Source organism: Manihot esculenta, chromosome 2 (genome assembly GCF_001659605.2).
Source record: "Manihot esculenta cultivar AM560-2 chromosome 2, M.esculenta_v8, whole genome shotgun sequence".
NCBI classification, from domain to species: Eukaryota; Viridiplantae; Streptophyta; class Magnoliopsida; order Malpighiales; family Euphorbiaceae; genus Manihot; species Manihot esculenta.
The window spans coordinates 27470148-27496860 of record NC_035162.2 but is presented as its reverse complement, the minus strand read 5'-3'; the positions used below and the strand labels follow the sequence as shown (position 1 = coordinate 27496860).

The 26713-nt window shown below is 40.5% G+C and overlaps 1 protein-coding gene and 1 non-coding gene across 3 annotated transcripts; one reads left to right on the top strand and one right to left on the bottom strand.

The window, feature by feature from the left end:
- Positions 1–790: 790 nt before the first annotated feature.
- On the top strand, positions 791–897 carry LOC122723157. Its single transcript, XR_006350096.1, has one exon. It is a non-coding gene; the product is annotated as a small nucleolar RNA R71 (small nucleolar RNA).
- Positions 898–17592: 16695 nt separating this feature from the next.
- LOC122721938 (pectinesterase PPME1-like) lies at positions 17593–26408 on the bottom strand. Of its 2 annotated transcripts, none has more exons than XM_043951258.1 (6): positions 25914–26408; positions 25572–25778; positions 25232–25473; positions 25067–25147; positions 19300–19316; positions 17593–17657 (listed from the first exon to the last, which is right to left on the bottom strand). In XM_043951258.1, exons 1-6 carry the CDS (start codon positions 26406–26408, stop codon positions 17593–17595), a joined length of 1107 nt encoding a protein of 368 aa, XP_043807193.1. The 2 variants fall into 2 exon arrangements, with proteins under 2 accessions (XP_043807193.1, XP_043807196.1); XM_043951261.1 differs by lacking the exon at positions 19300–19316 and adding an exon at positions 22684–22690 and having other exon boundaries at positions 17593–17667; positions 25073–25147.
- Positions 26409–26713: the final 305 nt, after the last annotated feature.

The window sequence follows — 26713 nt, the reverse complement described above, 5'->3', positions numbered from 1 at the left end:
AGATGTTTCAGTTTGCGCAGGGGTGGTCTCAGATTGCGCAGGCTTTTGTGCAACTTGCTTTTCTTCCTCATATCTGGCATCTTGAAGCTCCTTTCCGCTTCTCAAAGTAATGGCACTAACATTCTTTCTAGGATTATTTTCAGTTTGAGAAGGGAGCTTACCTTGGGATTCAGATCTGCTCATGGATGCAGTCAGTTGTCCTATGTCCTGTCGCATGCCCTGCATGGCATTTACCATTGTTTCCATCATCTTTTCAAGGTGCTGGATGGAATTTGGAGGTGCTGGTTGGGCTTGATTCCTTTGAAAGTTCTGATAGTTCTGGTTGTTGTTGGCCCTTCCATAGCTGAAATTGGGGTGATCCCTCCAACCTGGGTTGTAAGTGTTTGAATATGGATCATGTCTAGGCTAGTTGTTATATCCTCCAATGCCATTGACTTGCTGGTTGTCTTCTTGAATAGTAGGACATTGATCAGTTGGATGTCCTACATATGCACAAATCCCACATGGCCTAAGTGGCTGGGATGCTTGAACCTGTTGAACTAGTCCTATGGCAAAATCTTTCATAAAAGATGTCAGTTCAGAAATAGAAGGTGAACTTACCCCATTGACTCCTCTCTGCAGTTGCTTTTCTTCTCCATATTGCCTAGATGAGGCTGCAAGTGTTGAGATCAACTCTCTCATCTCCCTAGGTGTCTTGTCTGCAATGGATCCTCCACAGGCTACATCAATGAATCTCCTTTCTGAAGAAAGCAGTCCTTCATAGAAGAATTCTATGAGTGCCTTATCTGAAATCTCATGTTGAGGACAACCTGTACTCAACCTTTTAAATCTTTTCCAATAATCATATAAATCTTCAGATGGTTTCTGTCTAATGCTTGAAATTTCTCTTCTAATACTAATTGCCTTATGAGTTGGGAAATATTTATTTAAGAAGGTTATTACCATGTCATCCCAAGAAGTGATAGATCCAGGTGGTAAATAAAATAGCCAATCCTTAGCATAATCATCAAGTGAAAAAGGAAAAGCTCTTAACTTAACATGATCTTCAGAAATACCTTGAGGTCTCATAGATGAACAGACAATATTGAACTCTTTCAAGTGCTTGTGCGAACTTTCATTTTCTAATCCTCTAAACTTAGGGAGAAGATGAATCAAACCTGTTTTTAGTTCAAAGGGAACTATCAGAGGTGGATAGGAGATGCAAAGTGGTACTTGATCACCTACAGGTGTTGCCAATTCTCTCATGGTTCTTTCTCTTGGCACTTGAGCTCTCATGGCTGGGTTTTCTTGAATTATTTGGTCTTGGACAGCATGTCCATTATGGGCAGCAGGTTGTGAATGATGTTCGACCATTTCAGGAGTTGAGTGGTGCGTGGGAAGTGATTCAGAAGAAGGTCTTATGCAGGAAGGCTTTTCAGGCGCAGGTTCAGTTTTAGATGGTGGTTTAGGCGCAGTGGCTTGCTTTCCTAGTCTCCTGATGGTGCGTTCAATTTCTGGATCGTAAGGCAGAGTGTCCCTACATTCAAATCTAGTCATGAAAGAAAAACAAACAAGTTAAATCAATTCCCCGGCAACGGCGCCAATTTTTTACTCGCGGTTGTCAAAGCCGGTTAAAAATAACCTTTTCGGTTATCAATAATGTTACTACTGCAGATAGTGGCAAAGGATCGTATCCACAGAGAATGGAAAACTTATCTATTTTTCTCAACAAGACCAAGAGAATTGACTGAATGAGAAACTGAAAGTGAGCAACTGAAAGCAGAATAAAAATAAAGTGCAATAAAAGTAAAAAAAGGGGTTTGTGAGATTGATTTGATTAGCAGACTACTGAAAGCAATTAAATGAGCAAGTATTTAAAATAAAAGAGAAATCTAATATGAGAAAGGTCTAGTTGAAGAGTTGGATCCACTTTGGTTGTTTGGATTGATCATTGAAACTTATGTTCTCTTGATTGACTTAATAGATTAGTTATGGAGACGGAAAACGCTTCTCACCACCATGTCTCTCCTTATGATTTATTCAATTAGGGAACGTTCTCTAATTAATTACTAATTAACAAATTTCCAAGGAATGTCCTTAGGTGTAATACCCGGCTAGAGTCCGGCATCGGTATTCCTGTAGTCTGATGGAATCTCGGGTGTCGGAACCCTCTAGAAGGGTCATACATATGTTTTAAAGAATGTTTAAGTATGTTTTCACAGAGTTTTAAGGTTTTCAAGGGTTAGAGAAGTGAGTTTTTTGAAAGAAAAGCACTAAGGAAGAAATGCAAAGGTTCGGCCGCCGAAGGTCACTTTCGGCCGCCGAACTTGCATGGCTTTCGGATCTCACGTTTGGCCGCCGAAGATGGACTGGCCACCCATCTTTAAAAGGGCCCTAGGTCGGTCAAATGGGTAAGTTTGCTTCCCATTTCTCCAGACCTAGGTGAGATCATGCTCTTCCTTAGCTCAGTTTTGTGTTTTTTCAAATCTTCCAAGGTTTTGATGAGTTTTTATGGATTTGTGAAGTTTTAAGCAAAAAGGAGCAAAGTTTGAAGTTTGGAGCTTTGAGTGAGGATTTTGCCATAACTCCACGTTAGAGGCTTCCAACCTCAAGTGTTCCAAGAGGTAAGGGATAGATCCGAAGCTTTTACTATGTTTTTTAAAGGTTTTATGGAAGATTATGGGGTAGTACGCATGAGTAGGGTTCTAGGAGATTTTTAGAGTTTTTGATGTTCAAGCATGTTTATGTGTTAGATGTTGTGTTTGTTGGGGTCATAGGCTAGTTTTAGACCCCTTTGAGCATGTACAAGTGTATATGCATGTTGAGGAGTTGTGTGTGCATGTTGGGAGAGGGATAGGAGGAGGTGTGCATGAAGCAGAGCAGGTTTCTGCCCTTCGGGCGAAACCAGGTTCGGCCGCCGAAGGGAGGTTCGGCCGCCGAAAGCCTTGAGGAGGTGGCTTCGGCTGCCGAAGGCTGCTTCCGAAAGCTGGACTTTCGGATCTGTCATGCACATTCGGCCGCCGAAAGTGCCGCCGAAGGTTGAGTTTCGTCTCTGGACGAGACGTTCGGGCGCCGAAGGTGCACCCGAAGGTGTAGGTATAGGACTTTCGGCCGCCGAAAGTAGAGGTTCGGCCGCCGAAAGTAGGTGAGTTTCGTTTCTGGACGGGAGTTTCGGCCGCCGAACCTGCCGCCGAAAGTGCCCTGTCCAGTTGGCTTTTGCATGTGTTATGTGATAGTTAGAGGGTCTTTTAGAGGGCTTTTGGGGGAGTTCGTAGAACTGTTATGGCGTGAGTTTGGTTCCTCATTTGAGTCCACTTGTGTAGGAACGGACCAGAGAAACCAGGGAGATCAGCAGTGAGCACTGCTCCGGAACCTGCAACGTCAGTCTACAGTCAGCCAGAAGTGAGTGGGACTAACTATGCATATTTTAAATTCAAGAATGTTTTAACATGATTCATGCATCATAATTGCCATAATGTTAGGATGGTTAAAATAAAAGATAATAATGGATGAGCATGAGATATTAGGTTGTTGCATTAGTATTCACGAAGGTGTTGCATTGCATAATTTGATGAGTATGCGGATGAATGTTGGATGATCCTTTAGCCCTCAGTTTGGTATGCTATGACATGATATGAATTAAGTAAAGAGTCAAGCATGATAAGTGTGAGCAGGGAGGCCTAACCGCCCCTGTTAGTAAAGTTAGATAGCCAGGAGGCCTCATCGCCCTGGCAAAACATTTTCAGAAAACAGTCAGAGAAGGCCTAATCGCCCTGACAAAACCTTTTCATTAAGTCCTGGAGGAGGCCTAATCGCCCCAGGCACTGTGCTTAGTTAAGTACTATATGTGAGTCAGTTATGTGGAGGGCTATAGGTGACAACTTCTTCCTTGATGTATATGGTTGTGAGGTGCTGCATGGCATAAAGACATCTGTTTTATAAACTGTTTTATATAGCTCCTGCTCACTGGGCTATAGAAGCTCACCCCTCTCCCCTATCCCCAGTTGTGCAGGTTCAGAGTACAGAGAGATGTAAGAAGAGTACAAGAAGAACGTAAAGAGATGTATGTAATAGATAGGATGGACATGTAAATGTAAGAGATAAGGAAATGTACAGTGTATAGATGGTGCTTGATTGATAAGAGTTGTATCCCTTTAAGTTTGTACATGATGTATGTTTATGTATGAAAAGCCCGGCTTAACATAGTATGAGTTAGAGCTGCCTTGAGCTAAGATGAGAGCTCTGGCAAGTTTTTACAGTAGAGAGATAGAATATGCACAGGTTAAGCCGTGGAGAAAGAAAAGTTTTAAATGTTTACAGAAAATGTATGATCATGTATGGGATTTCACAAATACACAGAGTTCACAGTAGGCTTACTACGGGTCTAGGCGGCCTTAAGCCGATCTGGATCCTAGTGCCGGTAGCAGTTCGGTTTCCGGGCTGTTACAGAGTGGTATCAGAGCAGTTAGGTTCACATGGTCGGACCTAGATGGTTAGAGATGGGTTCATAGAGGTTATAGTGAGTCAAGCACCATAGGAAGACATGTCCATAAGGATAGGATGTGAGTCCTATCTGTCTTATGATGTGGAGTGCCATGAGTCATGCATGTGCATTCTTTTTATGTGATGAATGTTAGATGTTCATGTGTTTCACATGGAGTATGAGTCATTGATGTGTATGCTATGTGTTGGTTTCCAGATAGTTAAGATGAGAGGAACGCGTCGCTTTGCAAGATTGACTGAAGTACCACCAGGAAGTGAGGGTACAACGGCTCGTCCTCCCGCATTGCCAAGGGCAAGGAGACACAGGTTAAGTAGGGAGGGAACGTCACAAGACCCTAGAAGGTCTTCTGATGAGAGCAGAAGGGGAGTAGCTAGAGGAGGCAGATCAGAAGAAGTTCGAGAGGTTATGGATGGTGATCGGAGTAGAGATGAGAGTATGGGTATAGGAGGGACAGAAGAAGGTATGGGGGAGTCTCAGGGAGGTGCACAGGGCCCAGGGTATCCGATGGGAGGTACGTCGGATTACTCCAGTTTTGCCCCATATTCACCCTACCTGCCATATATGCCCTATCCTCCATTCTATCCACCATATCACATGTATCCACCCCCACCACCTCATCCAAGTACATCATACCCTGAACCAAGAGAAACAGTACCTCCACCACCACCAGAACCAGTAGCCCCTGTTGTTGAAACACAACAGCAGCCCAGCTCATCCAAGGGAGATAAGGTGAAGATGACTGACTACTTGAAGTTGGACGCTCCGAAATTCAATACAGGAGATGATCCCTTTGAGTATCTCAGTGCAGTAAGGATGATAACGAGTGAGTTGGGAGCTGATGAGGGCAGAGCCATCGAAATGGCAGGGTTCACATTAAAATGTAAGAAAGCTAGAGAATGGTTTAAGCACTATGTGGCCCCTAGGTTAGACAGTATGACATGGGAAGAGTTTGCCAATGAATTTGCCGGGTGGGCTTTTCCTGATAGTGCCAGAGAAAGGAAGATGGTGGAATTTGAACAGCTCCGACAGACGGAAGAAATGAGTGTGGATGAGTATACGGACAAGTTTTTGGACTTGTTCCAGTATGTAGGACAAGCATATGACACGGAGAAGAAGAAAGCGAGGAGATATGCCATGAGGTTACATCCTCGGTATTTCTCTTTGATTCAGGCAGCGGATAAAGAGAGTTTTCACTCCATTGTTGATGCAGCAAGGATGATGGAGGCAAGTGTCAGTTTTCAAGGGACAGACAAGCCATCTGTGGCACAGTCTTTCGATCCCAAGAACTTGGAGACAGGTGATGTTGATCTCTCCTCTTTACATGCAGCAGATACGAAGAGTAAAAAGGGAGGAAGAGGTCTGAGGAGATCAAAGAGGGGTAAGTTCTGGGATAAGATGAAAGCAGGATTGAGTTCAGGCAGTAGCTTGAGCGCAAGCTCAGAGGTGCCAGTATGTGAGAAGTGTGGTAGAAGGCACGGAGGAGTTTGTCTCTTTGGGACGTCAGCATGTTTTAGGTGTGGCAAGAAGGACACATAGCTCGTGAGTGCCCTCAGGCATTTTTCACCGCACAGTCCCATCAGACAACTAGGGGAAGTGTACCACGACCAGTAGCTCCAGTCACGACACAGAGCAGGGGTAGAGGAAGAGGGTTAACCCCTTCACATGTGGGTTCTCGAGGTGAAGGTCCGTCAGCTCCGGCTCGGATCTTTACTATGACACAACAAGAGGCAGACACGTTTAACACCAGGGTGTCAGGTAATTCCCTCCTTGGATGTTTTGACGTGTATATCTGTTTACGTTTTGATGTTTTTCCCTGTTGGTTCTAGAACCATAGAGCGAGTAGGTCTGATGACCTCTGGGCTTAGAATGTCATTAAAGTTAGTAGACCTCAGAGTGATCCATCTGTGATAAGAGTCGGTTAGTGGGGAGTAGATGCCTTCCATCTGACCTTATGGTTCTAGATTGAACTGTTCGTCCTTCTAGTGATGGATTGGCTAGCTACTCGTAGTACTGCCGAGTTGGCAGAGACCAGGCAGATGTGTATAGAGATCCGATGGATCAGAGGTAGTCCCTAAGAAGGGACAGTGTAGGCTGCCTAGAGGTGTGATCTCAGCCTTACAGGCTTATAGGTTGCTCAGGGAAAGATGATCAGGAGAGGAAACTAGTTTCAGTGGTATCAACAGAGCTAAGAGAGTCAAGGTTTTATCCGACCTAGTACCCCACTCGTGAGTGTTTAGTATGGATGGGGGGGGAAACGAAGGATACTACCTGTTAAGAGTGGAAGTCAGGATAGAAGAGATGAAGAGAGAAGGGCAAGGATTAGCGCAGCGAAAGCTTGCAGAGTTTAAAGGTAATGTGATGAAGAATGGAGAGAAGAACACCGAGGGAAGGTACATCAGTGTTGCTGGAGCAAGGAGCTCAGAAACAAGTAAGACGAACACAGAGATGAACAAGTTATGAAGTGTAGAGGTTCAGGCAAGGGCTAGGGTATTGCTGAAGGAAGGTTACCTATGTTTGTGAGCGTTAGTTTTTTTCCCTTTTCTATGTGTTTATTTGTTTTAGGAACATTCGGGGACGAATGTTCTTAAGGGGGGGAGAATGTAATACCCGGCTAGAGTCCGGCATCGGTATTCCTGTAGTCTAATGGAATCTCGGGTGTCGGAACCCTCTAGAAGGGTCATACATATGTTTTAAAGAATGTTTAAGTATGTTTTCACAAAGTTTTAAGGTTTTCAAGGGTTAGAGAAGTGAGTTTTTTGAAAGAAAAGCACTAAGGAAGAAATGCAAAGGTTCGGCCGCCGAAGGTCACTTTCGGCCGCCGAACTTGCATGGCTTTCGGATCTCACGTTTGGCCGCCGAAGATGGACTGGCCACCCATCTTTAAAAGGGCCCTAGGTCGGTCAAATGGGTAAGTTTGCTTCCCATTTCTCCAGACCTAGGTGAGATCATGCTCTTCCTTAGCTCAGTTTTGTGTTTTTTCAAATCTTCCAAGGTTTTGATGAGTTTTTATGGATTTGTGAAGTTTTAAGCAAAAAGGAGCAAAGTTTGAAGTTTGGAGCTTTGAGTGAGGATTTTGCCATAACTCCACGTTAGAGGCTTCCAACCTCAAGTGTTCCAAGAGGTAAGGGATAGATCCGAAGCTTTTACTATGTTTTTTAAAGGTTTTATGGAAGATTATGGGGTAGTACGCATGAGTAGGGTTCTAGGAGATTTTTAGAGTTTTTGATGTTCAAGCATGTTTATGTGTTAGATGTTGTGTTTGTTGGGGTCATAGGCTAGTTTTAGACCCCTTTGAGCATGTACAAGTGTATATGCATGTTGAGGAGTTGTGTGTGCATGTTGGGAGAGGGATAGGAGGAGGTGTGCATGAAGCAGAGCAGGTTTCTGCCCTTCGGGCGAAACCAGGTTCGGCCGCCGAAGGGAGGTTCGGCCGCCGAAAGCCTTGAGGAGGTGGCTTCGGCTGCCGAAGGCTGCTTCCGAAAGCTGGACTTTCGGATCTGTCATGCACATTCGGCCGCCGAAAGTGCCGCCGAAGGTTGAGTTTCGTCTCTGGAGGAGACGTTCGGGCGCCGAAGGTGCACCCGAAGGTGTAGGTATAGGACTTTCGGCCGCCGAAAGTAGAGGTTCGGCCGCCGAAAGTAGGTGAGTTTCGTTTCTGGACGGGAGTTTCGGCCGCCGAACCTGCCGCCGAAAGTGCCCTGTCCAGTTGGCTTTTGCATGTGTTATGTGATAGTTAGAGGGTCTTTTAGAGGGCTTTTGGGGGAGTTTGTAGAACTGTTATGGCGTGAGTTTGGTTCCTCATCTGAGTCCACTTGTGTAGGAACGGACCAGAGAAACCAGGGAGATCAGCAGTGAGCACTGCTCCGGAACCTGCAACGTCAGTCTACAGTCAGCCAGAAGTGAGTGGGACTAACTATGCATATTTTAAATTCAAGAATGTTTTAGCATGATTCATGCATCATAATTGCCATAATGTTAGGATGGTTAAAATAAAAGATAATAATGGATGAGCATGAGATATTAGGTTATTGCATTAGTATTCACGAAGGTGTTGCATTGCATAATTTGATGAGTATGCGGATGAATGTTGGATGATCCTTTAGCCCTCAGTTTGGTATGCTATGACATGATATGAATTAAGTAAAGAGTCAAGCATGATAAGTGTGAGCAGGGAGGCCTAACCGCCCCTGTTAGTAAAGTTAGATAGCCAGGAGGCCTCATCGCCCTGGCAAAACGTTTTCAGAAAACAGTCAGAGAAGGCCTAATCGCCCTGACAAAACCTTTTCATTAAGTCCTGGATGAGGCCTAATCGCCCCAGGCACTGTGCTTAGTTAAGTACTATATGTGAGTCAGTTATGTGGAGGGCTATAGGTGACAACTTCTTCCTTGATGTATATGGTTGTGAGGTGCTGCATGGCATAAAGACATCTGTTTTATAAACTGTTTTATATAGCTCCTGCTCACTGGGCTATAGAAGCTCACCCCTCTCCCCTATCCCCAGTTGTGCAAGTTCAGAGTACAGAGAGATGTAAGAAGAGTACAAGAAGAACGTAAAGAGATGTATGTAATAGATAGGATGGACATGTAAATGTAAGAGATAAGGAAATGTACAGTGTATAGATGGTGCTTGATTGATAAGAGTTGTATCCCTTTAAGTTTGTACATGATGTATGTTTATGTATGAAAAGCCCGGCTTAACATAGTATGAGTTAGAGCTGCCTTGAGCTAAGATGAGAGCTCTGGCAAGTTTTTACAGTAGAGAGATAGAATATGCACAGTTTAAGCCGTGGAGAAAGAAAAGTTTTAAATGTTTACAGAAAATGTATGATCATGTATGGGATTTCACAGATACACAGAGTTCACAGTAGGCTTACTACGGGTCTAGGCGGCCTTAAGCCGATCTGGATCCTAGTGCCGGTAGCAGTTCGGTTTCCGGGCTGTTACATTAGGCCTTAGGCATCAAAATAATTGTCAATTGCATGAAGAAATAGAGAGATCCAATCCTAGCTACTCAAACGCATGAGATGTTGCTAGATCACACAATTCCTTAGTTATTACACCAAGTATTCTTATGTTTGAATAATTCCAGAAATTACGGACTAAAAATTATCCAAACTAACAATCAATTACCTTGCAATCAAGAATCAAGTGGCCAATTTGATCAAAACAACAAAGTAATAATAGATTCAAGCACCAAAGTGCATGAATATTGAACAAACCAAAGACAAATAGTTTATGTTCAGATCTCACAATCCATAAAACAACCTTAGTTTCAACCAATCTTCAACTAGAATAAAAGGTTTCAGCCACTCATGGCTGAAACAAAATAGAAAATAAAAGGAAAGAACAAGAGAAGAGGAACCGAATTGGTGGAGAAGCTTGCTCCTAGCCTTGACCGAATGGGAGAGATGGATGGGGATGGTCCTCCTTCCTTCGGCAGCCCTTAAGGATGGATTTATATGGTTCTTAAGATGCTGTCCTAGGGTTTCTTTGCTGTCCATGCATCTTTAGGAGGCTGCCTAAAATGCCCTTCATCTTTGCTTGCACTTTACCTTGCCGCCCATGCACATGTGTGGAGGAGTTGGCGTGTGGCTTGTGCAAGAGTGGGTCTTTTGGTCTTTGCTTGCTGCCATAGTGTCTTCAAGATGCTGCCCAAGGTGCCGAAGACTTGCCTTCACACCATCCTTGCCGCCCATGCACAAATAAGGAAGGTGGAGCCTTCCTTTGCAATTTGAATTTTGAATGTGCAAGGCATGAGGTGGCAAGCATGTGATTTTTGGATTTAACTTCCTTAATAAGCTGGATTTTGAAATTCAAAATTTGAATATGAATCTTGAAGATTTGAATTTCAAAATACTTTCCTTATTTGGCTCTTCATTTATGACAACTTAAGACTTGGCTTCTTGAATAAGGAAAAGGCTACTTAGAGATTTGAAATTTGAATTTCAAATTGTTGTGGATGGATGTTGGATGACCCACTATTCCTCGATATGATATGATATGATACGGAAGTCCAGGTCGAGGCCCATTCTACGCCCCTGGCAATATGTAAGAGAAAGTCCAGGTCGAGACCCATTCTACGCCCATGACATTTATGGATATGTTATGTTATGTTTAAGCGAAAGTCCTGAGGAGCTCCGTCGAGGGCCGGGCACATTGGATTATGTAGAGGGTTATTGGTGACAAGTCCATCTTGATGTGAATTGTTTGTGTTGTGACGCATTTCATATGAACATATATTTATTAAACTATTTTTTTATGTTCTACTCACTAGGCTCTTGTAGCTTATCTCTTTCCTCTAATCCCAGGTTTGCAGGGTCGAAAATAGCTCGGGAAGCTGGCATAGTAGCTGGTATAGTTTAATGTAATAGAATAGTTGTGGACATGTATTGTATAATGGATTAGAATTGTGCTTGGCCTTAATTTTTATCTTTGTAATATCTCAGAATGATGTGGCTGGCCAATTTTATTGTTATTAAGAGTGTAATATCTCAAATTAAATTATTTTCTTAATTTTATTTTATTTTTTAATTTTTAAAAAGTTAAACATAGTTATATTTTTCACTTGCACTATATTTTGCAGACACATTATTTTATCTTTCAGAAATTATTTCAAATGCAACAATTTTTTTTTTTTTTGCAAAATTAAAATTAATCGTATTTCTAAATAAAAGTTAAAATAGTATACACAATTTTTTTTAATTTACAAATTAAAGTTAGTCGCATTTTTTAAAAAAGTTAAAATAATACATAGAAATTATTTTAATTTTATTAATTTGTTAAAATTAAAATTAGGCATAGTTGAAAAAGAAGAGTTAAAACAATTGCAAAAATTATTTTATTTTTATTTTTATTTTTTAATTTATGTAACTAGTCACATTTAAAAAAAAAGTTAAAATAACATACAAAACTTATTTTAATTTTTTGTTTAGTTTTTTAAAATTTCTAAAAAATTAAATTTATAATTTTATTTTACAGTTAATTTTTTATGAATTTGCCAAATTTAAAAGTGTATAATTTATAAAACTAATTAGACGTTTGTTTTTTTTATTATTATTTGGAATGTAATATCTAAATTTAATTATTTTATTTTTATTTAATTTTTACTATACTTTCTAATTTATATTTTTTAGTTGTATTTCATTATTTTAATAAATTTACCATTGAGACATGGACGAATGACTTTTATTGTATTTCATAATTAGTATAATATTGCACTCACAGGCTTAACCTTGTAATAAGTGCATTTGAGTAAATCTAATAAGTCTCCTATTCTAGTCTCCCAATTCCCAATTTACATTTAAAAAAAATAATTAATATAACATTGGATAAAAATTATTTTAATAATTACGGGATGTTTAAATATTAAATGGTTTGAATGGTAAATCAATAAATAAAATATTTAGGATTTGATTAGGTTTGGTTTCAAATCCAAGTAAATAATTTTATGATGGATAATGATGGTTTGGATCCAAATTTGATTCAAATCAACCATTAAAACCAACCATTAAATATTTTAGTATAAAAAAATATTATCCTCTAAGAATAAGTGATAGTAAAGGGTATGTTTGGTTTAATTGTTGGTTATAGCTAATAGTTGATATCTATAGATGTTGTTAGCTGATAGTTGATAACTGATAGATGGTGTTGTTAGCTGATTCTTAATTGCAACTGAAATATTCTTAAGTGATTACTAAAATATGCATAGCTGTGGATGTTAATATGTAAAATCACGGATAAGCATATATATCATATTATTTATTTTTTTATGAATTATATATCAAATTCATAATTTATTATATAATAAATATTATTTAAAAATATGATTATCATTAATATTACATAGCAAATTAATAATTTGTCTTTTTATTTTTAGAACCTAACACTTTTGTCCTTGAGATTTAAATTCGTCACAATCTAAAGTTTTTCCATTGGTGAGTCAATGATTTACATCTAGTCAAAGGAAAGAGATTAATTGGATCCACTTCAGTTGTGGTTTAAAAGTAAAAGGGGGATTTTGAGATTGATTCAGTTAAACTAATAAAGAAAGCAATAAAGTAAGCAAATAATAAAAACAAAGAGAAATCAATAATAAGAAAAGCTCTAGTTGAAGAATTGGATCCACTTCAGTTATTGGGATTGATCATTGAAACTTACGTTCCTTTGTTTGATTCAATAAATTAGTTATGGAGATGGAAGACGCTTCTCACCACTATATCTCTCCTTAAGCGTAAACCAATTAGGAAACGTCCTCTAATTAATTACTAATCAATAAGTTGCCAAGGAACGTCCTTGGGCCTTAGGCATCAAAACAACTGTCAATTGCATTAAGAAATAGAGAGACCTAATTCTAGCTACCCAAACGCATTGTGATATTGCTAGATTATGCAACTTCCTTAGTTTTTACACCAACTATTCTTATGTTTGAACAATCCAAGCAATTATGGACTCAAAATTATTCAAACTAACAATATATTACCTTGCAATCAAGAATCAATTGGCCACATTGATCATAATAACAAAGCAATAATGGAATCAAGCATGAAATTGCATAAATATTAAATAAACCAAAGATAACAATGTATGTTCAGATCTCACAATCCATAAAACAACCAAAGTTTCACCTAATCCTCAACTAGAATAAAAGGTTTCAGCCACTCATGGCTGAACCAAAACCAAAAAAAGAAGAAAAGAAGAAGAGAAAGAAAGAAGAACCGAAGATGGAGAGCCTTGGAGCTTGGGCGGCCGAATGGAGAAGGTGGGGAAGAGGCTGCTGGTCCTTCAAGTGATCCTTTTATAGAGTTCTTGTGTTGCCCTAGGTCTTCTTTGCTGCCCAAGTTGAGCTCTTGGCTGCCCAAGTGCTGCCCATGCCACCCATGCCTTGCATTGATGAGGTGAAGCCTCCTTTTGAATTTTGAATTTTGAATGTGCAAGACTTGAGGTGGCATGTGTGTCTTCTTTGGCTTCCCTGACAAGTTGAATTTGAATTTCAAATTTGAATGTGCATCTTCATAAGATTTGGCTTCTTCAATTAGGGAAAGGATTCTTGAAGATTTGAATTTCAAACTGCTTTGCTGAATGCACTTTCCTTATTTGCCACTTTCCTTAATGAGCTGAATCTTGATTTTGAATTTTGAATTCTCTTAAGGATTTGAAATTTGAATTTCAAATCACTTTCCTTATTTGGCTCCTTTCAAGTTGCACTTGGCATGCTTGCTCTCCTTTTCTCCATTTTACGCAGTTTTAGGGGCATTTTCATCAAATTGTCTCTTTACACCATTTTCTGTAGAATCATATCAAAATCACAAAATTAGGCGGAGAAAGTGTAAATTAACATCAATATCATCATGATAAAATGATCTAAATTATGCTCTATCACCTTTAGATTCTCATATTTCTTTCATCTACTTTCCATACCCCCTTCATTACTCATGTCTAACACATACCCAAAACTACAAAATTTTTATGTTAAAAACATATTTTGTAGTAATTGAAAAGCAGAAGGAGGGATCGGCAGTGACATAAGCGACCGACAGCGCAGGCGACCGACACCGTGAGCAACAAGTGACGTGACTAGTCGAAGACGTAAGTAGTGAGTAGCGAGTGATGTGAGTGGATGGAGATGAGAGCAGTGAGTGACGTGAGTAGCTAGAGATGCAAGCAGTGAGCGATGTGAGTTGTTGGAGACGGGACCAATGAGCGATGCGATGGATGAAGACACGAGCAATGAGCGACGCGAGTTGTTAGATATAGGATTAGCGAGCAGTGCAAGTAGCCAAAAATGCAAGGAGTGAGTGGCGCAAACAGAATGCCCATCAAGTGGCAAGAAACAGAAACAGTTAGTGACTCGAGCAACGGGCAACTAGAGTAGCGGACGACGAGTAGTGATCTACAACGAGCGACATCACAAAAGCAATTTCTATTGAATTTTAATTTTTTATTTTTTGTAACTTAAATTTTATATATTTTTATTTTTATTATATTTATTGAGTTTCAATATTGAATTTATTGAAATTTTTATTTGTTTGTGGAGATTGAGTTTGAGATTTTCTTAGATTTTAACGAAATTAAATATCAGGAACTAAAGCATTGGGCTAGAAAAATAGAGGGATAAATCTGTTAATTATGTTATATGTAATACCCGGCTAGACTCCGGTATCGGAATTCCTACCGTCCGGTGGAATCTCGGGTGTCGGAGACCTCTAGAAGGGTAAAACTATGTTTTCATAAAATGTTTTAATGTGTTTTATGTTTTAAGCATGAAAGAAAATGAGTTTTTGCATGAAAACAACCTTGGAGGAAAACTCAGGTTCGGCCGCCGAACATGCATGCGTTTCGGGTGTGCCTTAGGCCCCGAAAGCATAAGTGAGGGAAACCAGGTTCGGCCGCCGAACCTTATGTTCGGCCGCCGAACATGGCATGCATGCGGAGGCACTTTCGGCTCCTGAACGTGGCCTGGCCAGCCACCTATAAAGGGGTCCCTTAGCCGAAAACGGGCGAACTTTTCTCTCCATTTTCGGCCAAGGTGAGCTCTCTGCCATCCCTCGCCGGTTTTGAGTTCCTTCCTTCAAATCTTTCTCGATTTTCATTAGTTTTACCCTTGTTTTGAAGGTTTTGAACATTTGAGCAAGTTTTGGGAGCTTGGAGGTTCAAGGAACTCTCTCTCTCCCATTTTCCGAGCTAGGGTCGTTCTCCTCTCGATCTTCAAGAGGTAAGGGCCGATCTTGAGCTTATGGCATGTTTTAAGTAAGTTTTAAGTAGATCTATGGGGTAGAATGCATGTTTAGCTTATGGTTAGGTTTATAGATTCATGTTATATTTTTGGACAATGTGGATGTTTGATGTGTTGTAGATGGGGTTTAAGATAGTTTGAAGCCCCTAGGAACTTGTATGCTTGAGTATGTATGTTGTAGATTAGGAAAAATGCATGTTTGGATGGTTTTGGGAGGCAAATGTGCATGAGGAACCAAGTTTCTGCCCTTTGGCAGAAACCAGGTTCGGCAGCCGAAGGACTTTTGGCTGCCGAACCTGCCTGGGAGGCCAGCCTTTCGGCTGCCGAAGCCTGCCCCCGAAAGAGGACTTTCGTCTCTGGAGGGCAGTTTCGGCTGCTGAAAGTGCCGCTGAACATGCATGAGTTTTGTCTCTGTCTGGGAGTTTCGGCCGCCAAAGGTGCCGCCGAACCTGCCTGACTTTCGGCTCTGGAGTGACTTTCGACCGCCGAACCTGCCGCCGAAAGTGCTCTGTTCAGCCTTCCTTTGCATGTTTTTGCATGGATGTTTGAGGTGTTTTAGAGGGTTTTTGGGGGATGATTTTAGAGTTATGTTCTAGTTATTTGGTCCCTCATTTGAGTCCACCTGTGTAGGTTCGGACCCGAGGAACCGAGGACCCCAGCAGTGAGTCAGCTGCTTCAGTCATTGTCAGAGCTAGTTGATGTGAGTAGAATAAACACTTATGTTTTAAAGCAAATCAATATAGATTTGAGCATGTTCATGCATCACGAATGCTATGTGATATTCTAGGTTGTTGCATTAGAATTCACGAATATGTTGCATTGCATAATTTGATGATGATGTGGATGGTTATTGGATGATCCTTAGTCTTCGATATGATGAGATGTGATATGATACGGTATGGTACGGAAGTCCAAGTTGTACCCATTCTACGTTCTTGGCACATTGGAATGTTATGTTATGTTATGTTATGTTAAGAGAAAGACCGGTTGACCCATTCTACGTCCCGGCACTTTGGAATGTAGAAGACTCTTGGTGACAATACCATCCGTGATGTGATTTGTCTGTGATGTGTTGCATTTCATTATAGCATATGATGTAAATGTTTTATTATTCTGCTCACTGGGCTCTAGTAGATCACCCCTTTTCCCTAATCCCCCATGGTTGCAGGTTCAGGCTAGACAGAGAAGTCAAGGTGAATGAAGTCTTGAGTTGTAATAGATAGAATGTGGACATGACAAATTGTATAATGATGTAAAGTTATGAATAGTTATGATATGTAAATATTGATTATGAGATTGAAGTTTAGAAGTTGTGCTTGACCGAGTTTGCATGATAATCCCTCTTGTAAGCATGATCTATGTGAAAAATGTTTTGTCCCACCAAGCTTGTGTATGATGAGATGCCCCATTGGAGCATTTGTTGAGAGCTCCAGTGTGGGGTTTATGTTTATGTTATGTATATGTTTATGTGCATGCACAGGTTGAGCTTGGAAAAAGAAAAGGAAAGTTCAAATTTTTATGTATGTTCTTGATCGTGTATGGGATTAAACAGGTTTACAGGTTGTATGTCAGGCTTGCTATGGGTCCCGGCGGCCTTAAGTCGACCTGGATCCTAGCGCCGGTAGCGGTCCGGTTTTTGGGTCGTTACATTATATCTCAGGTACGAAAAAATATTTTTTTCCATGATTTCTATTATATTTATTGAGTTTGAATCATGAATTTATTGAAGTTTTTATTTATTTGTAGAGATTGAGTTTGAGATTTTCAATTGTTGCTTTGATTTGTAAATGAGGTTCAATTGTTGCTTTGATTTGTAAATGAGGTTTTGTTAATTTGATTATCTGAGGGAGGGACCTATAAATTTGAAGGAAATAAATTTTAAGGAAATAAATTTTAAGGAATAAAGTGATGGGTGCTAAAAAGAGTAATTCGGTCATTTTTTGATTTTGATGGAATCAAACTTCAGGGACTGAAGTATTGGGTGTTAAAAATAGAGGGATGAATTTGTTAATTATTATATACCTCAGAGACGAAAAAAGTAATTTTCTCATATAATTAATATAATTATTTTCATAATATTTATATTTATTTTATAAGTATAAATATTTTATTAATATAAATTAAAATTTATTTTATTATATAAATTTTGTAGTTAACAAAAAATAAAAGGGATAATATGGTCCAAACAAAAAATAAAGTCATAACTGACAAGAAAAAAATTCTAACGTGAGAGCTGATTGAAAAGGCAGCTGATAGGTATCTATCAGCTATCGGCCGCCTTTTCAACTAGTTTACCAAACACACAAAATAGTGGTTTGAAGACTAATCAGCTATCAGTTATGAAAAAAAAGGTAAACCAAACATCCTCTAAAAAATATTACTTTGGAGGTGGAAGCAACCATTTAGAACCCTGAATATAGCCAAGAGAGAGAAAGTTTTTGGCTTGTGCATCCTTTATGTAACAGCCCGGAAACCGGTACCCTTCTGTAACGGCTCCAAACTGTTCGGCACTAGGATCCAGATCGGCTTAAGGTCGCCGGGACCCGTAGTAAGCCTGACATTCCTTCTATACTTCTGGTCTAATCCTATACATGATCAATCTTTTCATAAAACGTTATGCCTTTAAATGCCCCAGGCTTACCCCGAGGGACTGTGATTAAAAACTCTGCTTTTTTTTTTTTTTTTCCAAGCTCAACGCATGCATGCTCTTATTTATTAAGCTTGGCCATAAAATCCTCTGTAAGAATTTCTTGAAAACATTTCATACATCATGAAAACATATCCTTTCTTAAAACTCATTGATCATGTACCCCTTATAGGATTAGCCCACCATAGACAAACCATACCTCTATACATTAGGCAAAGCACATGCTAACCATCTCTCTTTAACTTTCTTAACTTTACTTTGTCTCTTTACAACATTCTTTTTCTATACATTCATATAGCTCATGTCCATACATCATCATGTCCACATCTATACTATACATGCATACATAACATAGCATATCATCACTTGAACTTTACATCATCTTGCTAAACATATACAACTTGACATAACATAACACTTCTCTAAACATATACATGTTTACACCTCAATCCATACGATACTATGACATAACTTCTCATTATTCTGCTCTTTAGCCTTCTTCTCTTAGCTTACTCTGATCATACTCTGGCCCTGCAATACTGGGATAAGGGAGAGGGATGAGCTTCTAAAGCCCAGTGAGCGGAAACCATGGAAACAGTTCATAAAAACATATGCTCTCATGCTATGCATCACATCACAACAATACACATAAAGGAAGAAGTTGTCACCTATAGCCCTCTTCCTAACTGACTCACTTGTAAAATTTCTTTTGTACTTAACTTTCTGAAAACAGAGTTGTCAGGGCGATTAGGCCTCCTGACTGATTTCTGAAAACGTTTCGTCAGGGCGATTAGGCCTCCTGACTAGCTTATGAACACATTTTGTCAGGGCGATTAGGCCTCCTGACTAACTTCCTGAAAACATTTGTCAGGGCGATTAGGCCTCCTGACTAACTTCCTGAAAACATTTGTCAGGGCGATTAGGCCTCCTGACTAACTTCCTGAAAACATTTGTCAGGGCGATTAGGCCTCCTGACTAACTTCCTGAAAACATTTGTCAGGGCGATTAGGCCTCCTGACTAACTTCCTGAAAACATTTGTCAGGGCGATTAGGCCTCCTGACTAACTTCCTGAAAACATTTGTCAGGGCGATTAGGCCTCCTGACTATACTGACTCAATAATAGGGGCGGTTAGGCCTCCCTGCTCATACTCTTTATGCTTGACTCTTCCATTACTCTTTTCTCGCCTTTTCATGTCACAATGAGGGCTAAAGGGTTATTCAACATTCATCCGCATACTTATCCAGTTATGCAATGCAGCATCTTCATGGTTCTAGTGCAACAACCTATTATCTCATGGCATTCATGATGCATGTCTCATGTTCGTCACATTATTATCTTTTAGTATTAACCATCCTAGCATTAACATGGCAATTATGATGCATGGATCATGCTGAAACATTCTTTAATTTAAATATGCATAGTTCGTCCCACTCACCTGTAGCCTCTGCTTTACTACCTTGGGCCAACTCTGTACTGGAGCTAAGCACCTCTTCTCTGATCAAATCCTACATCAAAGGACTCTCATGAGGTGCTAAACATCTCTAGCATAACTCTAATACACCTTCCCAAAACCCCTCTATAGCCTCATAAACATGCATGAAAAATCATGCAAAGGAAGGCAAAACAGAGCACCTTCGGCGACACTTTCGGCGGCCGAAAGTCTCTTCCAGAGACGAAACTCGCCTACTTTCGGCGGCCGAACCTCTACTTTCGGCGGCCGAAAGTCCTATTATCTCTCCTTCGGGTGCACCTTCGGCATCCGAAAGTCTCGTCCAGAGACGAAACTCAACCTTCGGCGGCACCTTCGGCGGCCGAATGTGCATGACAGATCCGAAAGTCCACCTTCCGGAAGCAGCCTTCGGCAGCCAAAGCCACCTCCACAAGGCATTCGGCGGCCGAAACTCACTTCGGCGGCCGAACCTGAGTTCTTCCAGAACCCAGTTCATGCACCAACACATCTCCTCAAACCCATCCTAACTCACTTCACTTGCATATAACCTCTAAACATACCCAAAGAGGCCTAAAACACTCTTAACCTCTAACAACAACAACACATAAACATATAGTGCACAAAGGGTCCATGAAACCCTCCCATGCACACCCATGCATATCTAACACTTCCAACCCATAAAACCCTTAAAACTTTCCATAAAACATGCTTAAAATACCATAAAACATAGAGATCAACCCTTACCTCTTGAGTTGGTGTGACCTCAACTTCAAAACGTGGAGAAAACACTTCCAAAAGCTTCAAAACCTTCAACTAGCTCCTATTTGCTCAAAACCTTCAAAACCAAGTTGAAAGCTTACTACAACTTTGAAAAAACTTGGAAAAACTAGGAAATCATGCCAAGGAGGACATAAGCTCACCTTGGATGGGAAGAGGAAGAAAACTTACCTCTTCCACCGCCCTAAGTGGCTTTTATAGAGGAGCTGGTCAACCACGTTCGGCGGCCAAACATGCAGGCGAAACCATGCAACGTTCGGCGGCCAAACTTTTCTTTCGGAAGCCGAACCTCTAGCACTTTCGGCGGCCGAACATCACCTTCGGCGGCCGAAACTGCATTTTGTCTCCTTCGCCGTTTTCTCTTCAAAACTCAAAATCCTTTTTGAAAACCTTTGCTTAAACCCTTACTGGCAACTCCAACAGCCGAAATACCACCGGACTACAGGAATTTCGATGCCTGAGTAAGCCGGGTATTACATTCTACCCCCCTTAAAAAAAACATTCGTCCTCGAATGTTAAAACAACACGTAACATATAATCAAAGCAACATGCAAAACGTAAAACTTCAACCTTGTTCTTGACTTTCATAACCTTCCGCTGCGCTACTCTGATCTTTCTATTCTTCTTCCTTCTTAGTTCTCTATTACTTTTCTCTTCTACCTTCCTTCTTCTACTTTTACTCTTATTCTTCTTTGCTCTCCTCTTCCTCTGTACTAATCTCTTTAACCTTTTACTACCTGAACCTGAATCTCTGATTTATCCTGCTTTTCCCGCACATCACTGGAACGCTCCAGGGTGAGGTACTAGGTCAGATAAACCATCGTCTACTAGCTGCCTTACAGCACTACTCATCCACTTCTCTGATAACTCTTACCTCTCAAAAACTCTTAGAACTTATACCAACACATCAAGGTTCACAACTACACACATCAGTGTATCCAAAAGTGAACATACCTAACTCCGCTATGTTTGATGTGTCAGGCTGCTGCTGTTGAGCCCAGGTGAAGATCCGAATCGGTGCTGATGGATCCTCTCCAGGAAATCCTACCAAAGACGGGGGTACACCTCTCTCTCCATCTTGACCACTAGCTTGATCCATCGCTGGAACTGTTGGCTGCGCTACTCTTCCTGAAACTAGTCGTGGTGCCCGTGCCCTGTTAAACGTAGGAGGACACTCACGTGCAAAGTGCCCATCCTGTCCGCACCGGTAGCAAGCAGTTGTCCCCGCTAGACACACCCCTCCGTGTGATCTTCCACATCGTTTACATCGTAGAGGGCCTGAACCTGAGGCATCCAGACTAGCCTTCAGCCTCTGCCAGAACCTACTCCTCTTTGACCTTCTCAAACCTCTAGTCTTCTTTTTACCTCTTGTAGCTGCTGTGCTCAGAGTGGAGGGATCAACTTCTCCTGTGCTTGAGTTTTTGGACTCCTTGGTCCGAACATCATCTTCTGACTTTCTCATACTTTCTTCATCTATACTTACTTGCAGACCTACATCCCTCCTCTGTACCATTTCTTCCCTGTTAACCTCATAAGACCTTTCTAGGTCTCTTGCTATCTCCTCTCTACTTGCTCTTGCCTCTGGCAATTCTGGGAAAGAGGTATCCATACCGTCCCATTCAGATGGATCTGACTCCACCGATTGACCATCACCTTGCATCTCAGCTCTTTCTGAAACACGTAGGCCCACATGCAATCAAACATAGCATCACGTAATCTCTTCTATAAACATATGTATTATGAATGCATCTGTCACCAATAATCCTCAACCTAGCATACATGCCATGACCAACTGTGCCAAAAGCCATTTCTGGTCTCTCAACTCATCTCATATCATAACATAGCATATTGAGGAATCAGGGATCAGTTAACATTCATAATACATCTAAACTGCACATGCATCAAACATGGCATTACACATCAACAAGCAGGACAGGACTCCTTATCCTATCCTAGTGGACATGATCTTTCTCTTCATCTTTCTTATTGTGCTTGCCTTACTAAACCAACCTCTTTCCGATGTGAGAGACCTTGCTCAACACACCGTACTTATGAGGCCCTCTGCTCTGATACCAACTGTAACAGCCCGGAAACCGGTACCCTTCTGTAACGGCTCCAAACTGTTCGGCACTAGGATCCAGATCGGCTTAAGGTCGCCGGGACCCGTAGTAAGCCTGACATTCCTTCTATACTTCTGGTCTAATCCTATACATGATCAATCTTTTCATAAAACGTTATGCCTTTAAATGCCCCAGGCTTACCCCGAGGGACTGTGATTAAAAACTCTGCTTTTTTTTTTTTTTTTCCAAGCTCAACGCATGCATGCTCTTATTTATTAAGCTTGGCCATAAAATCCTCTGTAAGAATTTCTTGAAAACATTTCATACATCATGAAAACATATCCTTTCTTAAAACTCATTGATCATGTACCCCTTATAGGATTAGCCCACCATAGACAAACCATACCTCTATACATTAGGCAAAGCACATGCTAACCATCTCTCTTTAACTTTCTTAACTTTACTTTGTCTCTTTACAACATTCTTTTTCTATACATTCATATAGCTCATGTCCATACATCATCATGTCCACATCTATACTATACATGCATACATAACATAGCATATCATCACTTGAACTTTACATCATCTTGCTAAACATATACAACTTGACATAACATAACACTTCTCTAAACATATACATGTTTACACCTCAATCCATACGATACTATGACATAACTTCTCATTATTCTGCTCTTTAGCCTTCTTCTCTTAGCTTACTCTGATCATACTCTGGCCCTGCAATACTGGGATAAGGGAGAGGGATGAGCTTCTAAAGCCCAGTGAGCGGAAACCATGGAAACAGTTCATAAAAACATATGCTCTCATGCTATGCATCACATCACAACAATACACATAAAGGAAGAAGTTGTCACCTATAGCCCTCTTCCTAACTGACTCACTTGTAAAATTTCTTTTGTACTTAACTTTCTGAAAACAGAGTTGTCAGGGCGATTAGGCCTCCTGACTGATTTCTGAAAACGTTTCGTCAGGGCGATTAGGCCTCCTGACTAGCTTATGAACACATTTTGTCAGGGCGATTAGGCCTCCTGACTAACTTCCTGAAAACATTTGTCAGGGCGATTAGGCCTCCTGACTAACTTCCTGAAAACATTTGTCAGGGCGATTAGGCCTCCTGACTAACTTCCTGAAAACATTTGTCAGGGCGATTAGGCCTCCTGACTAACTTCCTGAAAACATTTGTCAGGGCGATTAGGCCTCCTGACTAACTTCCTGAAAACATTTGTCAGGGCGATTAGGCCTCCTGACTAACTTCCTGAAAACATTTGTCAGGGCGATTAGGCCTCCTGACTATACTGACTCAATAATAGGGGCGGTTAGGCCTCCCTGCTCATACTCTTTATGCTTGACTCTTCCATTACTCTTTTCTCGCCTTTTCATGTCACAATGAGGGCTAAAGGGTTATTCAACATTCATCCGCATACTTATCCAGTTATGCAATGCAGCATCTTCATGGTTCTAGTGCAACAACCTATTATCTCATGGCATTCATGATGCATGTCTCATGTTCGTCACATTATTATCTTTTAGTATTAACCATCCTAGCATTAACATGGCAATTATGATGCATGGATCATGCTGAAACATTCTTTAATTTAAATATGCATAGTTCGTCCCACTCACCTGTAGCCTCTACTTTACTACCTTGGGCCAACTCTGTACTGGAGCTAAGCACCTCTTCTCTGATCAAATCCTACATCAAAGGACTCTCATGAGGTGCTAAACATCTCTAGCATAACTCTAATACACCTTCCCAAAACCCCTCTATAGCCTCATAAACATGCATGAAAAATCATGCAAAGGAAGGCAAAACAGAGCACCTTCGGCGACACTTTCGGCGGCCGAAAGTCTCTTCCAGAGACGAAACTCGCCTACTTTCGGCGGCCGAACCTCTACTTTCGGCGGCCGAAAGTCCTATTATCTCTCCTTCGGGTGCACCTTCGGCATCCGAAAGTCTCGTCCAGAGACGAAACTCAACCTTCGGCGGCACCTTCGGCGGCCGAATGTGCATGACAGATCCGAAAGTCCACCTTCCGGAAGCAGCCTTCGGCAGCCAAAGCCACCTCCACAAGGCATTCGGCGGCCGAAACTCACTTCGGCGGCCGAACCTGAGTTCTTCCAGAACCCAGTTCATGCACCAACACATCTCCTCAAACCCATCCTAACTCACTTCACTTGCATATAACCTCTAAACATACCCAAAGAGGCCTAAAACACTCTTAACCTCTAACAACAACAACACATAAACATATAGTGCACAAAGGGTCCATGAAACCCTCCCATGCACACCCATGCATATCTAACACTTCCAACCCATAAAACCCTTAAAACTTTCCATAAAACATGCTTAAAATACCATAAAACATAGAGATCAACCCTTACCTCTTGAGTTGGTGTGACCTCAACTTCAAAACGTGGAGAAAACACTTCCAAAAGCTTCAAAACCTTCAACTAGCTCCTATTTGCTCAAAACCTTCAAAACCAAGTTGAAAGCTTACTACAACTTTGAAAAAACTTGGAAAAACTAGGAAATCATGCCAAGGAGGACATAAGCTCACCTTGGATGGGAAGAGGAAGAAAACTTACCTCTTCCACCGCCCTAAGTGGCTTTTATAGAGGAGCTGGTCAACCACGTTCGGCGGCCAAACATGCAGGCGAAACCATGCAACGTTCGGCGGCCAAACTTTTCTTTCGGAAGCCGAACCTCTAGCACTTTCGGCGGCCGAACATCACCTTCGGCGGCCGAAACTGCATTTTGTCTCCTTCGCCGTTTTCTCTTCAAAACTCAAAATCCTTTTTGAAAACCTTTGCTTAAACCCTTACTGGCAACTCCAACAGCCGAAATACCACCGGACTACAGGAATTTCGATGCCTGAGTAAGCCGGGTATTACACTTTAGCTGCTTGGTGAATTTAACACGTCCTTTAGGATTTGATCCAGGTCCTGAATTCTTATATTCCGCAAAGAAAACCGTACTGCATTTCGAAAAATTCATCTTAATTAGTTTATTACCATTTTTATCTCTCTCAGAGCTTGATGTAAAAGATAATTTAATTTACCTGTCCCTGTCAGGTTGCCTATTATCTGACCATCCAAGAGGATTAACAACAGCACCCATTTCAGTATAAGAGAAGGTCACCTCAGGCATCTTCCTCCATGCTCGTCCCAGAAATGATCCCGATCCACTTCCAGTTATTTTGCATTGTACAAATGAGTAACCAAAATTTTCTGATTTTTGCTCCTTTCCTTGTGCTGTGATGAATGTCAAATCCTTGTTATCTACTACATTTAGTTGTGATTCCTGCATTTAAAATAAGGTATAATAGTTATATTTTATCTAATATATCACTTTTCAGAAAAAAAAAACAAATGTTGATATATATATATACATATTCTTACCAAATAAAGTGATCTTCCTCTTCCGAAAATAAAATCAACAGTGCCTTCAATGTAACAATTTCTATAAAAATGGTGTCCTCTATCATCACATAATGTGTCTTGAAATCCAAGAAATTTGCAGTTATAGAAAGCTGCCTTGTCACCATTAATTCTTAATGCAACTGCCTGACCTCCAGGCTTGTTCGATTCGGGTTCTGGTGCAGTATTCTATACCAAAGGAAGAGGTGAATAAATGAATCATAAGACCACAAATCATTAAGCAAAATAAAATGATAATTAAGACATATGTGTGTATGTGTGCTTATATGTAAATACCTTAAAAATGATATTAACGGTAAATACCTGAAAAATAATATTAACCCCCATGAAATAATCAGAATCTATAGTTACAGTACCACTATAATGAGTTCCATATTTACGAGCGGTGCCACCAAATGCCAAGGTGGGCATGGCTTTAGGATCTCCCAGAAATGTAATAAAAGGCTTAGTTTTTTCAATTTCAATCTTCTCGTTGTGGACTCCAGGACCAATTTTTATAATTACACGTTCTTTGTTTTGTGATGGAATACTTTTAATCGCATCAGTAACGGTCTTGAACTTTCCTTTTCCATCTTTTGATACCGTAATTATTTTGGATTTGGCCTCAGCAGCTTCAAGAGCAGGATCTAAGGTGCCTTTACGACTTTTCCAAGGCTTAACATTAGTTTGGAACCAATTACTTACTTTAGAATCATCGGCTGGTATTGGTGTTGTATCGTCGGAGCTAACGGTAGTTGCAACAACAAGAATGGCAATGAGGACACAATGAGTTGCATCAACGCAGCGCCCTCTTGCCATTTTGTAGTTACTTCCTCCCGTTAATTTTTTTTATTCAGGGCTATTTGATTGATTGCTTGCTTTTTTCTTCCTTTTCTATAGGATTCTAATTTATAGAAGTATAAGATACTTTATATAGAAAATACTTAAAAAAGAGGCTGAGAATAAAAGAGAATTTCTTGCAGATCTGTAACTAAAGATAGAAAAAATGTTAGATGTCATTATATTTATTTTATTTTTCGTTTTGTTTTGTAATCATAAAAAAAAAAAAAGAAAATCCACTCAATCAAATATATAGAATCCATGTGAAATATAAAAATAATTAA